The sequence below is a fragment of the Stegostoma tigrinum genome, chromosome 23 (genome assembly GCF_030684315.1).
Source record: "Stegostoma tigrinum isolate sSteTig4 chromosome 23, sSteTig4.hap1, whole genome shotgun sequence".
NCBI classification, from domain to species: domain Eukaryota; kingdom Metazoa; phylum Chordata; class Chondrichthyes; order Orectolobiformes; family Stegostomatidae; genus Stegostoma; species Stegostoma tigrinum.
In genome coordinates, this window is record NC_081376.1 from 20,712,537 (window position 1) to 20,729,622 (window position 17,086).

The window sequence follows — 17,086 nt, forward strand, 5'->3', positions numbered from 1 at the left end:
ATGTGTCTGATGCTCAGCTATTTTACCTTCCTTTTCAGGTTGACAGTCAGATCATGAAGGTTGTGCAGCAAATCGTGAACCAGGCCAACTCTGGCCATCAGATAATTGTCCAGAATGTTTCCATGGAAGACAACCATGAAGAGGTGGCAGACACAATCACCATAGCAACTCCTGATAGTCTCACTGAGCAGGTTGCAATGACACTGGCATCCAGCATTGAGGAAGGAGAGGCCTTGATGACGGGAAGCAGCCTAGAGACCAGCCACAATACTGTCACTATGGTGGCAGCGGATGGTATTGAGATGCTGGAACATACTGATGAATATATGATTGCTACACAGGATGGAGATGTAGAAATACAGACCGTGGTAGTGGGTGAATGATAGGAGCTTTTACAGGCCCTCCCCACATCCCTATTAAGGGAAAATAATTAATAAAGTGGGTGCCAGAACCATAAATACTGCATTACATGGTTACTGCTTCACACCAAGAACCAATGCCTGGTTATTCCGTTTATTGGTTCCAAGCCACACAGTGATATGTGTCAGTATTACGTTATATTAATGAAACACTCAAGTTGAAGGTCTTCCTGTATCACTGAAACTGTAAGTCATTTTGCAGAGGACAGTGCCAAGATATCTAACTGCTTCATGTTGCGGCTGAGTGCTCTTTAGCGCATGTGCCCACAGGAATGTGTCAACATGTGATCTGGTTACTGAACAGTGGTGGGTTTGTGCCCATAGAGTGTCTGTTGCTGTTGAAAGCAGGGCTGGACAGAATCTGGCTGATTAAACTGAATTATTGCTGGCCAACAGTGGAACTCCTGGTTGCTTTGTGTTTGATTCTTTCTCCTACCTCTCCTCCTTAATTTCTGTAAATAACTACCTCGTGCCAAAAAAATGGCCCCTGCCACAAATGGAGCTGAGTTTAATGCTCTAGTCACTCTGCCTTATTTAAGATTCATTGCTTTACCAAGGGTTACCAGGGGTATTAAAATGTTGAGGTAGCAGTAAGTACTGGAAACCAAAATAACTATGAGAGAGGATGGCACAAGGCAGGCAGTTGCGAGAAACTGACATTAGAGATTGGCAATAAAAAGAAATTGAGATCCAGATTCAATTAAAATACCTTCACGGCTCTCACAGCTCATGTTCTCCGTACAAGGTGGGCTAAAAATTGAAAATTGTATTTTTTAACTTGAAGATTGAAATCCCAGAAATTGCAAATGTGGTTCAGAGCTGTTTCCAGTGAGACACTGGATATGATGAAACTGTTGTGGACTTTTTAAAAACAAAATATGAAGTGTTCCTGTCTTGGTGCTTCCTCAGCTGTAATGATGGGAACCTGCAGTAACAATCTTGACAAAGAGACACTCTGTATGTATCAGTGGAATGCTTATTTCTGTAATAAATGATACCTCACGGAGCTCACCTCTGAACTCTGTTGGAATCCGAAGAGAAGCTTGTGCTCTCTGATTTCAGCTCTTGAAAGGTCAGGGATTTTATTTCGTTTAAATGCTATGTGTAGAAGGAATAGTGAACAGAGCCACAAAAAACATAGAATGAGGAAAAAGTCCCCACAATCTTGGCTAAAATCTCCCAGAATACTGTGTAATAAAAGTGGAATTTTGGTTATCGCAATGTCTCAGCCAGTGGCCCTGAATAAGAATGTTTCCACACTCCATGGGATTGTTAAAGAAAATGTGGCATGCTCACTTCCATTACACATACAGGATTCTCCAAGGTGGAGTTCTGTTTTCATATTGTTTGATAGATTGTTGCATGTACACAATGCTTACTTGTACTTTTCAGATGATTCACTGCTAACTGCCTCTATTGTAAATAGGACTTGGGAGTTGCCTATCTGGCTGTAAATAAAAATGCAGGATTTTTTTTAACAGATTCTCTACAACAGCATGTTTTCTACCCCAGATTACACCTTATTTAATCAGATATTAATCTATTTATGAACAATATTTGTAAGCTGTTGTTTCAGGGACATTTATCCAAATGTTAGGATTTTTAAATTACTTTTGAAAAACAGAAAGATAGATCTGTAGAAAGTGGCCTTAAGTATGACCAAAACTAACTGGATTGTAACACAAAAAATGTATCAGATCAAAGTGATGTAAGGTATATGTCTCATCTGAGATTACCTGGTAAACTTTTCAAGAAAGATTATATTGGAATTGTACAGATTGTAAAGTATCCCTTTTAAATGTTACCAGCAGTGCTTTAGCTTGTTCTTATTGGTAATGAAGTGCGTGCATGGCATACAGCAATTGCCCATTTACAGGATCACTGTTTCAGGAATTAAATAAAACTTGAGATAGGCACCAGAGTCCAGAATGGACACAGATATGCTCACCTGTATTGCAGGATCTTCCTGCCGATAGACATTTTTTTTTCCCCAGTTGTGTGTGTAAGTGCTCTGGTAAACTGCCGCATTGTGGCATTTCTACCAGAAAGGGCTACGTCACTGTGTCCTGGATAAGAGAGACTCTCCATCAAATGATAAATGGATGTGTTTATGATTGAAAATGCCATGTGGTTGTGAGAGAGAATTTCATCTTTTTACATTAATGTTAAATTTTCAGCGTACTCAAGGCGTGTAAGTTATTTTGCTGATCAACACTGGCGCCTCACTATGTGACCTGGTTGACCTCAAATAAAGCTGGAATTATAACATTGCTCTTACCTGTATCGTTTATTTCCTTTATTCTTTTATGGCATATGGGCATTTGTTGCCGTTGAACTGAATTACTTGCTGGACCACTTGAGAGCAGTAAAAAGACAACTACATTGCTGTGTGTCTGAAGTCATGTAGGCCAGACCAGTCAAGGAGGTCAGATGTATTTTGCTAAAAGACATTAGAAAGTGGGTTTTTACAATTGATAGTTTCATACTTATCACTAATGAGACTAGCTGTAGATTAAATTAGCTTCAATTTACTTGTAATCCCCCTAGTTATTGTGGTAGCATTTGAACCAGTGTATCAAAGCATTACCTTCTGCCTCTCGATTACCAGTCCAGTGACATTATCACAATCACTATCTCACCCATTAACTGTCAAAGAATTTGAGGTTGTTTACTTGTGTGTTGAGCTGGCTTGTTTTCGTTCATCACCATGCTAGGTAACATCATCAGTGGGGCTGCCGATGAAACAATGTTGTTCTACTCCACTTGGTATTTATACTGTTTGGCCCATTATGGGTGAATAGTGTCATTTCTGGTTTTTGTTCTGTTTGGGTTTGTATATGGAGCCCAATTCTATATGTATGTTGATTTCATTATGTGTTGAGAACCATGCCTCTAGGAATTTCTGTTTGGCTTGCGCTACTATGGTTACATTGTCTCAGTTAAACTGATGACCTTCATTGTCCAAGTGTACTGATATTAAGGAACGTTTGTCATGTCGTTTTGCTGCTAGTTGTTACTTGTGTAATCTGATGGGTAGTTTCCTTCCTGTCTGTCCAATGTAATGCTTGTGACAGTCATTGCATGGTATTTTGTCGACTACATTGGTTCTGTGTGTTGTGGGAACGGTATCTTTAATCCTTGAGTGTTTGACACAGAGTGGCTATGGGCTTGAGCGATACCATGATTCTTAGTGATCTTAGGAGTCTTGTTGTCAGTTCTGATATGTTCTTGATGTAGGACAGTGTGTTAAGGGGTACTGTGTCCTCTTGTCTATTTAGTAGGCACTTGCGGATGAAGTTGCGGGGTATCTGTTTATAGCGAATATTTTGTATAGGTGCTGTTCGTCTTTACCGCATAGTTCCAGCGGTTTGCAGTGAGTGGTGGCCCGTTTAAATAGTGTCCTAACGCAGCTTTATTTGTGGATGTTGGGGTGGTTGCTGTGGAAGTTGTGGATTTGTTGAGTGTGAGTTGCTTTCCTGTACACCGAGGTTTGAAACTCCCTGTTGGTCATATGTTCAACTTTAATGTCCAGAAATGGAAATTGGTTGTTGGTTTTTTCCTCTTGTGAATTTAATCCCAGCAAATATGTTGTTGATGTAGTGGTGGGTCTTTTCTAGTTTGGTGCGTTGAATGATGACACACATGCCGTCCATGTACTGGATTCACAGGTTAGGTTCAATGAGTGGGAGGGTGGTGTGTTCTAGTCTTTGTATGACCGCCTCTGCGATGAGTCCTGAGAGGGGTGACTCTACGGATGTGTCATTGATCTGTTTGTATACTTAAAGGCAAAGTGTGTTGTGAGGCACAAGTCTGGTAGGTTGTGTATGTTGCCAATGCTGATGGAGCTGCTGGTCTGCATTCCTGCTTCCTCTAGTAATCTGGCCAGTGTTTCTTTGGCTAGTGGGATGCCAATTGACGTGAATAATACCGTGATGTCAAAGGATACCATAATTTCATTGTCTATGATGTTTATGTTCTTGAGGGTATTGAGAAATTCTTGAGTTGAGTGGACGGAGTGATCTGTCAACCAGGAGTTTCAACTCTGTTGTAGGTCCTTGGCCAGTTTGTGTGAAAGTGTGCCCAGTAAGAAGTGGGTCTGAGGGGGATGTCTGATTTGTGTACTTTAGAAAGTCTATAGAAGCAGGAGGTGTTCATGCCTTCTGGTTTCATTCTCATGTAGTCTGTCTTGATTATCTGCCCTGCATTTCTTAGTATTTCACTGGGTGATCCTGTTACCTAGCTGTTGGTGTTGGGTCTATCTCCATCTGTTGGACAGTATACATGCGAGCAATACCTGTGCTTTCTAAATGTAGTCCAGTTTGTTCATAGATCAGGTCTTGCACCCTTTGTCAGCTGGTAGGATTATAATGTTCTCGTCTTTCTTCAGTGCTTTTCTCTCTTGTGTTCAAGGTGTCTCATTTGTTCCTTTGGCTTAGTGTGGGGATTATAGTTTTGAGGTTGGTTGGCTCGCCAAGCTGGTTTGTCATATCGCAGATGTTTTGTTACCATGCTTGGTAACATCCTCATTGCAGCCTCCTACGAAGCGTTGGTGTGTTTTCCTGCCTGGTCCCCATCTCAACGGACCCCAAAGTTCAAAAACCAGTGTCTTGGCCCAAAGGCCTCATGGGTTCTTTATTTTCTTTGACTAAGTGCCCAATCCATTCCACAAAACAGCTCCACCAATCAATTTTAAATATACAAGGTCATCAATCAGAAATATTTACATTAGGGATATCAAGTTGAACATGTTTGTTGTATAGGAAACAAGAGTTGTGAATTTAGAACTTAACTGGGAAGAGTGTGCTGAGAATAATGACTCACTGTTCAACAAAATGTGAAACAAATCTCAGTGAGACCACAATAATGACCAATTTGCTGAAATGCTGGACATGACAAAAATAAATTAATGCCAGGTTTTGTGATGAACAGAAAATAGCTATTGTAACGTAAAGTGGATTTAGATTTGTTTTGACCTCAGAATTTTTTCTTTTAAGCTTATTTGGATTTTCTGTCTTTCTCTAATCATGGGGAGAGATTGATGCATTCTGTCTGCAGATATTTCTTTCTGTTGCTCTGACACACAACTTCTTAACACTGCAACTAAACCAATCAGTGCTGTTGTAAGGCGAAATTTCCTTACCGTGGAAGATTCTTGGTGTTGCTCCATTTCAAATTCTCCCCCTTTCTGGTTTCAAAAACTTTCTGCAGGTATTTCAGTTACAGCTGTTTAGTTTATATTCTCCCCTCAAACCACACCACACACACCGTTTCCTCCCCCCATAAAAAGTTGTCTTACATATAATACTGTCATTAAAGAAAATGAAACACTTTTAAAATGTATTTCATCACCAGATAAAGATAACATCAACAAATACAAAAAAAAAACGTTCACCTTCATTAATTCCTTATTCAGGCTTTAAAGAATTTCATTTACTCTCCAGATTCTTAAACTATTTCAGCATAATCATATTCTTGATAAAGGATCAGCTATTTTTATTATCTTTTCCAGCAATGTGAACAATTTATTTTGAATGAATACGCTCCATTTGAACAGTCTTGCATTTTGAGTCTTAAATTTCTGTACAAAGCAAGTAGCTTACAGTCAGTTTATGTTAATGTATTTATGTAAATATGGCTGACAGATTGCAAAATGTTGAAAAGCCAATAATAATACAAAAGTTTTTTTTCCTACAGTATTTGACATTGGATGAATTTCTGAGAAGTTTTCCCCCTTTTCCTGATTTCTCATCTTGCAATAAAGACTGCACTTGCTCACCGGTCACTAGCATCAACTGCCATTTTAAAATGTTTCAAAACATCAGAGGTGGCCATCAGAGCTTGTCCTCAGTTTCACCAATGCTGCTTGGCACTCTGCTGACCATACTACCCTTCAGTTTTTGTCACAAATCTGTTAAAGGTACAAATACTGTTCTGATCTTAGGCTCAAATTTACAATAAAACCCATACACTCCCAGAAATCTCATGATTTCCCATTTACTTTTAGGTGCAGGGAATTCAATCGAAGCCTTCACTTGCTGTTCTTGGCAATGCTTGCCCTTGGCCTATGATATTTCTTATGTAAGTCACCCTTGCTTTTGCACATTCAAAATGGGAGGAATCTGCTTCACCAATAAGAATGTTGTTTTATCGATACTATTTCCCCAACATCCACATTAAGTTTAGTTAACGTAGTACATTCAGGTGTATCTCCTGTAGATTTCCTCAAATTTCCTAAGTAACCTCACTAGATCTTCCCATTGTCCTTCCTAGAAGTAAGCAAATAAGGTAACTATCCCAGTATTTAAGTATTGGCTTGTCAAATTGTAGGAGGTTCACCTTGACTTGTTTTCCTCTACTGCTTTCACCAAATGACACCTTTACTCTTCATTTTCCTCCCTACAATGATATTACTTTAATATGTTCAGTGGCATAACTAGTTTTTCTCGTGATCAGGTGTATCTACCTGATGAGTCATTTATTTACCCTAACTACCTTGTATGCACCACAGCATCTCACTTTCAAAGGTTCATTTTGTAAAGGTAATAACTAACAAAGTCTGCTATTTGAAATATTTGTCTCCCCATTTCTTTCATCTTTGGCTATGATGTTTAGGAATTCTATCCTATTAACTCTGCATACCCACTACACTGCCTACTTGCTTCAGAAACCTCCTCGTGCACAACTATTAATAGTTGTGCAACTCACTTCCAACCTCCACAATACTTGCCTGTCCCTCAATCCAGGAGCAAAGCAGCCCACAATAGGGCAGAGTCAACTTAAATGGTGCACTGTCTGTCATTCAGCTTCTCACCTTTTGTGAACAAAAGATCCTGGCTGACTTCTCTGGGGAGGCCCTATATAGGTAGTGGAGCCTCTATTTGACTTACTGTGCTGGGATCAAAATATATACATGTATAAAATCTCAAGGAGACCACCAATGTGACCAATTTGTCTGACTGCTATTTCGTCATTAACAGAAAACAAATCTACTTTTTTTAAAAACACACCGCTTTAACACAAACCCTAAAAGGAAGGATCTCTAATCTGTTATGCAACTTAAAATACAATTTTTCAAACCACCTCCCCATTTAATCTCACTCATTCGTGCTTAAGGTACGCAAAAAGACAAATGATTTGACAGATGTATGGTGTGAAAAGAATCTAGACAGGGTAAATAAAATTCCAATGATCAGCACTCCAGACCACAAGGTGGAAAGTAATTTTCTCTCACCTTATACAATTTTAACAATATTGATGCGCTTGTCTATAGGGGGATGGTCATTCTTATTTTATTCTTCTTGAACTTTCTTGTCTTTTTCTGTGTGTTTTCTCAGAAAGAGAGGGGGATTGGGGAAGAAATGGATGTTTCCTATCTGCAGGTTCTTAAGAGTTTCTCTTTACTGCCCTTACACACAACAGCTGAACCAAACAGAGGGCTCTTGTCAGGCAGAATTACTTGAACTCAAAAGATTCTCCATGCTATAGATAACAAGGTGTACAACTGGATGAACACAGCAGGCCAAGCTGCATCAGAGGAGCAGGAAGGCTGACGTTTCGGGCCTGGATCCTTCTTCAGAACCGAAGCCCGAAACATCAGCCTTCCTGCTCTTCTGATGCTGGTTGGCCTGCTGTGTTCATTCAGCTCTACAGCTTGTTATCTCAGATTCTCCAGCATCTGCAGTTCTTGCTATCTCTGAAATGATTCTTCATGCTGCTCAGTCTCAAATACTACCATCCTTTTGAAAAGCAATATAGCATCACACCACTCAAAAATATGTAGCACTTGATTTGTTGAGTTGCAAAACTCTCCTGGAATTCCATCTATTACAGTCCAACTTCTATTCCAGTTTATTAGCCCTAAATAATAAAGGAGAAAATGTTCTCATTTGAAAGACATTGAATTTTGAATTTAGTTGTGCAGTTTGCCTCCCCTCTCGCGTTGCAACTAGCGTGATGCAAGGTATATAATTTATATATACGAATATCATTTTCGGAGTTTGGATTTCAAAAATCGACGCAGGTTGGTGTTGGGTACATCTGTGAAGGGTTTTCTTTTAAAAAAGTTCAAGCGCTCCAGAATATTGTTCAAATCCAACACTTTGAATGAAAACAAGTGACAATTGACTCCCGTGGTGTTAATGGAAAAATGTTTATACCTTTTTTTTAATGAAACAGTAAACATATAGGCCAGTAGCTCTGGTTTCCAATCTGAAGAATTTAGGATGAACAAGTTTTTCTGAATTAAGTTCAGGAGACTTTGGTGTTATGTGTAGAAGCAAGTTTAGTTTCTCGCCTAGGAGGATGATTCGGAGCAGTTCAGAAAAGAAGTCATCTCAGCAGAAAGGTTTGGCTTGTGGGGTTTTCAAACCAAAGAAATCTGGTTAGGAATCTGCAGGCTATTAGATTGGCGAAAGTGTAGGCTCTCATTTGTGAAAACTTCATAATCAGTAGATTTGGAAATGACTCATCAAACTTGGCACAATCCTCAGAAAAGAATATGGAGGGAGTCAGTTAAGTGGAATGCTAGCGATGTTGAGGTAGAGGGTGTAATTACAGGCTGAAACTTTGTTTTGCTTTGTACTTTGAAAAAATTCTGTCAAAGATAAATAGGTGGCTTGTTTTTTAAAGTTTCTATTGTACAGTAATTTTTTGTTCTGTAACCCTGTGTAAATATGACTCAGGGACCAACTATCATGTTAATTAACTTCTGAGCATCTGTCAGATCAGATTTCTTTCTGGAATCCAACTTCTCCAGTAGTACCATCCCTAGTCACTCTTTCCTTCCTGTTTCACTTTCTCCTTCAGGTGTGGCCATCTTGACAGAAACCTCTCATTGCAGAGTGCGGCCAACTGGTGCAGGAGCTTGAAATTTCTCCTGCATGTTATTAAATACCAAAGTTCTGCGCATGCATCTGGATTTCCACATCACACTCTTCATACCAGCTTCTTGATCCTACCCTTCCTCTGCTCTGTAGTTCACACCCAGTCTAGATTTCATTTATATTAGTTATGCCACTAAGTCTTGTGCATTCAGGTCCACTGTAGCAGTGCTGAATTCTTGTCAAAAATAAAACTGATTGTCACCTTTTTGCAGCAAATTCAGTTTTCTTAAGTCCTTAGAGCTCAGCAGAATTAAACACAAGTTGGACGCACTCATGGCATTATTGAAAAAGTGCCTGAACCTGCACAACAGTCGAAGATGATCTCTTTTGTAGAACCTGCCCAATGGAATGGAGCAATGAGAACAAGGAGTAACGAACCCATTTTCAATTTTAATATATTAACTAGACAGTAAAAAAAACTGGTATAAAACATCAATTTTAAAAAAAATTACAAACCATTTAACAATTGAACAGAAGACCTTTGTCTGAAGGTGAACAAAAAGTCACTTTCTGTCCCTGTCACCTGACTTTTTTCTGTCGTGTCTCAGGGCTTATGATTTCTTTCACATTTCTGAGAAACCCTATATGATAGATGTTTCCCTGTAAGTATTTGCTTGGCTGGCTGTTGTCTGTGTGGCACAGGCAACTGTTCTTATGTTTGTACCACTCATTTGAAGTCTGATTGGTCATCAGCAAATAGAAGTGAAATGCAGTATAACCTGCCAGCAGAAAGAAGATGAGGAGCGTGAAGCCCAGCATGAAAAGTATCCGAGGAAAGGTCAGGAACAGTCTCTGCAAAAGAGACAATGTTAGTTATCAAGGATGTGGAGACAGCTAAAGCATCAGTAAGTGACAAGTCCATACCATCCTATATGCAGTTTTTTGACCTCAAAATTGTCACAATGTGTTTTTAAAAAAGATTTTTTGCACATATATCACATCTTTCATGCCTTTAAGAGAATCCATATCATTTTTGATTTCTGTGGTTATGAGGTAGAAGATGGGGCAGTCAATTTGCTCACAGCAAAATCCAAACAATAATAAGGATTTGATAATCTTTTCAGGTGAAGGTTTTGGCGGAAAACTCCCATGCTCTTTTTTGAATTGTGCTGTAGGCTCATTGATAACCAACTGCAAGGTAGACAGGGTCTTGGTTTAATGTCTTATTAGGTTGAGCTGTACTGTCTCAGTACTGCAGGGTAGTGTCAACCTAGATTTCATGCTCTTGTTTCTACAGTGATACTTGAGCCCTTCTGCCTCAATATTATACTGCAATGACAGCTTGCTTAACAGGGTGGAACTAGAGTTCAATGCATCTCTGCAATTTTAACCCAAACAGTTGCAAATTTCTCACTAAGGCTTTAACAGATCAGTTCAGAAGTTAATTATTTCATAATTGAGGCAAGAATAACACTAAGTGCAAGCAGCTGCAAGGAGAGAAAACATAATTAGTAAATAAATTATGCAACCAGTGAGCTTGTAGGTTTTTAGAACAAAGGGTGACTGAGGAAGATGAAGAGTTGCATTGTTTTGAGGCCGATGAGAGAATTAATTGTTGAGAATTGATCTTTTGAATATTTATTTAAATTACAATGGACCCACAGAAAAGCTGTCAGCAAATGTGCTGAAAATAATGGAACAATGGATTGAATACAAGGATTTGGACAAGCTGATGTCAATGTTCTGCATTATTCACAAACTATGTTAATTGAGAAACTAGAAGTTTATTAACTACTGTAAAATGATGCTTCATTGCTAAAGTTTTATTGTTCAATGCTAAACTTTGAGAGGAAGTTGAGGCCTGACCAAGTCCATCATTGTTCTGCTGATGACAATAAGGTCATGAGAAATTATTCAATAAAAGCAACTTTCTGAACCGACATAAAATAGGTCATTTAGAGTTTGATCCCTAGGCACAAGGGAAAGATCGACTTTTTTTTCACATTATCTCTGACATTTGATTGATATTTTACTTTGTTTAAAGGAAGTTCTACTCCTGCAGGCCAAAATCAATTTCCTAGTAAATGGCTTTTCTGCCAATTATATGCAGCAAACAACCTTTCTGTAGTACAAGGATTCTGGAAGTTCATTCAACAGTAGCTGAGTTTTGCAAAATCCTGAAATAAAAAATACAAAATCCTTTGCAGAATTAAAGACTTATCAAGAATCCTACCTGGACTATATATAGGATGCCAACAGGCACATGTTCACCATCAGCATTCACAAACATTGCCTGATGTAAGTTGGAGATCAGAGCCACCTGGACAAGGAACCTTACAGTTACTGTTCCCACTGCGGCTGCCATCCCAGACAGTGTCACCAGGTATAACAGGAAGTAGCGTATGTTTAACGCACCAATGCAGTTATTCACCCAGACACAATGGTGGTCAAATCGATGGACACACCGGTTACACACACCTGAGAGGGAGAAGAGGAAACTATTACCGAGGGTCCCTGTATTTCTGATATCTAGCACATACAGGAGGAATAAAAACCTTCTCTTCTTGCAGTTCTGTAGATACTGCTTATAATTAGGGAAGGCAATAGCCTAGTGGTATTATCATTTGACTGTTAATCCGGAGACCCAGGAAATGTTCTGGGGACCTAGGTTTGAATCCCATTACAGCAGATGGTGGATTTGAATTCAATGAATATCTGGAATTAAGAGTCTAATTATGAGCCATGTCAGGAAAAACCCATCTGGTTCATTAATGCCTTTTAGGGAAGGAAACTGCCATCCTTACCTGGTCTGGCCTACATGTGACTCCAGACCCACAGCAATGTGGGTGTTTAACTCTTAACTGCCCTCTGGGCAATAAATGCTATTCATCCGCTGAATGAATAAAGAAAACAAAAGGACAATCAATCCCCTAAAGAAGTCTGTGCCTGGGTTTGGCAGTAAATATCCAAACTCTCTCAGGTACTCCTTGGGGAATTGGAAATAATGCTAGGACATATGCTGGGTGGTAGCTCAGATGAGGTACTGGACAGCACATATGGATCTGTGAAAGTTAACACTTTCTGAAAGGAAACAATGTTCTAGTTTCAGTATCACAGCTGGTAGAAGCAGTTCATCATTAGCACCCATATGATCCACTCACCCATACAAACCATAAGGGATGTTTGTTAATATATACTACTAGTCATTAGTAGATTAGTTGAATGTTCTCGAGTCCTCTGAAGGTCGCAAAATACAAAAGCCTATTGTTTTTACTGCTATTCTGATGGCCCTGTCCATTTTGTTTGACCATTTCCAATCTGCAACTGAAATTTTTAAATATTTGCATGTTTTATGCATTGTTTAAAGAAGAATTCATGCAACTTAATCTTGTGAATTTTCTCAATTATCAGAAGTCAGTGGCCTCAGTTTGTAAACAGTGAGGATCCAAACTATCTGATATCTCACAAATTTTATAAGATGTGACTGGCCACATGTGTTCATTAGCTGGAGAGCACAATTCACTCCTGTGCTAGGAGAAAAGAAATAAGACACTGCAATAACACAGCAAGAATCTCAATGGCGCTGTTTTCCAAAATTGTTTTGTAAATTTCTTACGGCAATGCTTTGATCGTGCAGGCTTTGTAAGTTCACACGTAGGGCAGATGTGGGACTGATGATACAAAATTCCATCATATGTGTACACTTTCAGCAGTTGCTTGTGGTTTGAAGGAGAAATCGTACCTATGAGAATCAAGCACAAAATTCACATTGAGCTCAAAAACTAATGATCAATTGCTCCAGATTTCATGAATAAATCAAGGCAATCATAGTCACAAATTAAAAGTATCTGAAACTGAGTACTCGTGGAAGGTCAGTCACCTAAACCATTGATTCTTGCTGTTCTCTCTCCACTGTCGCTACCTAATCTGTTCAGTATTTCCAGGATTTTGTTTTTAATTTCAGCCATTCAGCAGCAACTTGTACTTTGTTTGACCTAATTTTTAATATAATACGTCTAACTCCCTGACTTTGCCCAGCCTGTTGAGGGTTGTTGTATGCTCAAAATAAACAGCTGATCAGATGTTCTGCTCCTTTCTTCAGGGAAGCATGAGGCTTGTGCCTGCTGACTCCATCTGGCAACCAGGATGAGATTGGCAATATCAGGTAGCTTTTCCACAGAAAGTTCCCAGAACCGAACTAGCTCAATACATGGTCAGTATTTTGGAGAATCTTAAACCAAAAGCAAATGATGTTTAACTTGAATAAAGGCAATATACTATAGATGCTGAAAATTGGAAACAACACACAAATTGATGGAGAAATTCAGTGGTGTGGCAGCCTCTGTGGAAAGAGAAGCAGAATTTACATTGAGACTGACAGGACTCATTTTCAGAAGGCGTTTTTGATTTGTACACTGTAATCACTTGTTTGTACAGGTACAAATGGCAGGCAGAGAAACTGTCTTAAAAGATTCCCATTTCTATAGTTCCTTCATGCACTGCAGCCAATTTAATATTTTTCTGAGTGCAGTTACAATTGTGATTCAGGGCACATGGCAGCCAATTAACCACAGTAAGGTCCCATTAACAGGAATGGGATAATGACTAGGAAACCTTCAGTAATGTGATTTGAAGAATAAATATTGTCCAGGATACAAGGAGAGAAGTTCCTTGCTCTTTTTCAAAATAATGTTGTGAGATGCTTGATGTCCAGCTGAGAGGGCATATGGGACTTTGGTCTCATCTGAAAGACATCACCACTGACTGTGCAGCTGGGATGCCAGCCCAAGTTGCAAACAGAATTTGAAACCACAATCCTGCTACCAACTGAGCCACTGCTGTCAGTGAAAACAGGCCTTGGTTAGCTAAAAGAAGATGACAACTGACTTGCTTGACACATCTGTTTACCCAGTTGCTTTAACAGTCTCTCTCTTACCGGGGTCTCTGGTGCAGCATAGATAGAAAAAGTACATCTTCCCAAGCACCAGGATGTAAGGAAGCAGCAGGACACTATGTCCGAATCCCAGTTCCATGCAGTAAGGTAACACTTCCCATGAATACTCTCCATACACAGCTACTTCTAAAAGAAGGTGCAAAACCAGGAAAAAGGAGTTTCTGTTAAAGGAAGAAACAAGTGAAATATCAGAGTCTTGATTTGCTTCATTGTACTTCACAATAACTCAGGACGCCCGAGTAGAAAGGAACATCATTTATAGTTGAACACAAAAATACTTATGGCATGCATAGATTAATTCCAGCCCAGGGCAGACAGTTCTGTAGATGCATCCTGCAACAACCTCTGCAAGGAGATTATTTAGTGATTCCCCATGGATCTTAGAGGTTATTTGCATGCCTCAATTTTTTTAAACTGAAGTATTCTTGTAGTCACCAAGAATTATCCTGCCTATTACCTTTAGAATTCTGCTTGCAGTGATCTTTCTTTTGCATTGTGCAAACCTACTTGTTCAACTATTTCTGCATTCCTTGTGGAAAATTCTATATGCAAACTGATATGGAGTTTGGACCAGAATTTCAGAAACATATTTCTGTCAGGACTTAATGTTTTCAATGAATAGAAATGCCACAAGGAAACAAACGCTTGACAACAAAAAGGCATTGCGGAAAACTGTGAAGTAAAGTACAGGAACTTTAGCAAAGTGGGTAGCAAATAAATAGAATAAAGCACATTTTGGAACAGAGTACAAATAGATCTTTAATGTTGAAATTCTCAACAGGATATTAAGTGCAAAGCCACAAGACCAAAATGATGTCCCAGCTCGTATAAGTAGGTTACTGAATATAAAATCAAATGTTCAATGAAGAAAATCCACATGCATTGGTTAGAGCACTGCAGGAATACTGCACATCAATAAAATAATAAGGAACATGAGAAAGGTGTTACACAGATTAAATGGGACGAAACCCTGAGAGAATACAATGAGAATGACAGACTTGAAAAAGAAACATTTACATATATGTAGTGCTTTTCACAACCACCTTACATCCCAAGCACTTTAAAATGATGTCGCTCCAAAGCACAGTAACAATTAAGTAGGAAACACAACTATCAATGTACAACAAACATGCCCAAACATTAATGTGATAATGATCAAATTATCTATATTTAAGATAATGATTAACAGATAAATATTGATTTGATTTATTACTACCATATGTACCAAGGCACAGTGAAAGGTCCGACATGCTTTACAGGCAAATCGTACCATATAAATGCATGAGGGTAACAGAACAGAGTGCAGCATATGGTGTTACAGCTGTTGAGAAGTGCAGAGAGAGATCAACATTTAAGCGGTCCATTCAAAAGTCTGATAACAGCTGGGAAGAAGCTGTTTTTGAATCTGTTCATATGTGTATTCAAACGTTCATATCTTCTGCCCAAAGGAAGAGGATGGGAGAGAGTATAACGGAGGTGGAAGGGGTCTTTGATTATATTAGTTGCTTTCCCAATGCAGCGAGAAGTATAAACAAAGTCAATGGATGGGAGATAATGGGAACTGCAGATGCTGGAGATTCCAAGATAATAAAATGTGAGGCTGGATGAACACAGCAGGCCAAGCAGCATCTGAAGAAGGGTCTAGGCCCGAAACGTCAGCTTTTGTGCTCCTGAGATGCTGCTTGGCCTGCTGTGTTCATCCAGCCTCACATTTTATTATCAATGGATGGGAGGCTGGTTTGCGTGATGAACCAGACTGTGTTCACTCTCTATTGGCCAAACACTGGGGTTAACTGCCCTGCTCTTCTTCAAAGTAGCACCATGGAATCTTTACGTTCACCACGCAGATAGGGCTTCAATTTAACAATCTTTATCAAAAGATTGTGCTGCACTTCCTCAGCACCACACTGGAGTGTAAGCTCTGCTTTTAAACTGAAACTCTGGTGCGGAACTTGAACTCAATCTTGTGTATTAGAGGTGAGTTCTACTAGCTCACCCACAGTTGGCATTATTCACTGAAGTAACTCATTGGAAAACTATTCATTAGGTGCAGTGAATAGAGGGTCTGATGAAAATGTATAAAATTCTTAAAATGTTTAGTACACAACCAGGCTAAATCCTAGCTTTAACTGACAGCAGTAAGCAGATTGTAATTTGGTGCTAAATGTAACATACTGATGGAGGATAGATATGTGCAGATGATTTCAGAATGTCCTCACTTACCTCTGGTGGACGAACCTATGTAAAGTAAGTTGTACTGCTAACTGTAACCATTGAGGAATCACTGGTCCAATCACCTATTCATGACAGAAAGAAAACAGGCATGAGAAAGAGCGATGGAACAAACATAGAAATTGCTGGAAAAACTCAGCAGGTTTGGCAGCATCTGTGAAGAGAAATCAAAGTTAAGGTATTGGGTCGAGTATCCTGAGGTAGGGACATGAAGCATTAACTCAGATTTATCTTCACAGATGCTGCCAGGCCTGCTGAGCTTTTCCAGCAACTTCTGTGATTATTTCTTATTTACAGCATCCACAGTTCTTTCAGTTCTTAGAATGAGAGAAGGGACTTGCAGATGTTCAGGTCCAGAGACTTGTTGGTTCATTAATTTTCACAATACTTTTACTCTACGTTTAGTGACTGTGTTATGTTCCTCCCTCCATTTTAACCCTGCTTTTCTTCAACTCTGAAGACAATTACAAAATACTTGTTCAAAGTCTATGACTTCCTTGCATTCCAATATTAATACCCTGTCCTTTGCATAATCATTCTTTCATTGTTGAGAGTTACAAATAATTATTTCACCACTGATTGTTCTGAACTAGCAAGGAAGAAAAACCCTACTGGACTTCACCAATCTATTTGTTACTGAAGCATCTGCCCATGGCAGC

The 17,086-nt window shown here is 39.2% G+C and overlaps 2 protein-coding genes across 9 annotated transcripts in view; one reads left to right on the plus strand and one right to left on the minus strand.

Annotated features, from left to right (window-relative positions):
- e4f1 (E4F transcription factor 1) overlaps nucleotides 1-2,684 on the plus strand; it is a 29,692-nt gene extending 27,008 nt beyond the window's left edge. For both annotated transcript variants that reach the window (XM_048552234.2, XM_059653978.1), the window contains one exon: nucleotides 39-2,684. In XM_048552234.2, the coding sequence (XP_048408191.1) occupies nucleotides 39-383 (345 nt within the window). In that variant the 3' untranslated portion in view covers nucleotides 384-2,684. The remainder of the gene's footprint in view (nucleotides 1-38) is intronic.
- zdhhc4 (zinc finger DHHC-type palmitoyltransferase 4) overlaps nucleotides 1-17,086 on the minus strand; it is a 38,095-nt gene that overhangs the window by 11,212 nt on the left and 9,797 nt on the right. For 5 of the 7 annotated variants that reach the window (XR_009447126.1, XR_009447125.1, XR_009447124.1 and 2 more), the window contains 7 exons: nucleotides 16,419-16,492; nucleotides 14,178-14,356; nucleotides 12,858-12,983; nucleotides 11,475-11,719; nucleotides 9,504-10,093; nucleotides 5,560-5,621; nucleotides 2,698-2,859 (listed from right to left, as the gene is read on the minus strand). Coding sequence is in view for 1 of the 7 variants with exons in the window: in XM_059653979.1 (XP_059509962.1) it covers nucleotides 9,821-10,093; nucleotides 11,475-11,719; nucleotides 12,858-12,983; nucleotides 14,178-14,356; nucleotides 16,419-16,492 (897 nt within the window). In the remaining 6 variants the exon portion in view is untranslated. Of the gene's footprint in view, nucleotides 1-2,697; nucleotides 2,860-5,559; nucleotides 5,622-8,023; nucleotides 10,094-11,474; nucleotides 11,720-12,857; nucleotides 12,984-14,177; nucleotides 14,357-16,418; nucleotides 16,493-17,086 lie in introns of those variants that run through there. The other 2 variants (XR_009447128.1, XM_059653979.1) reach the window with 2 other exon arrangements.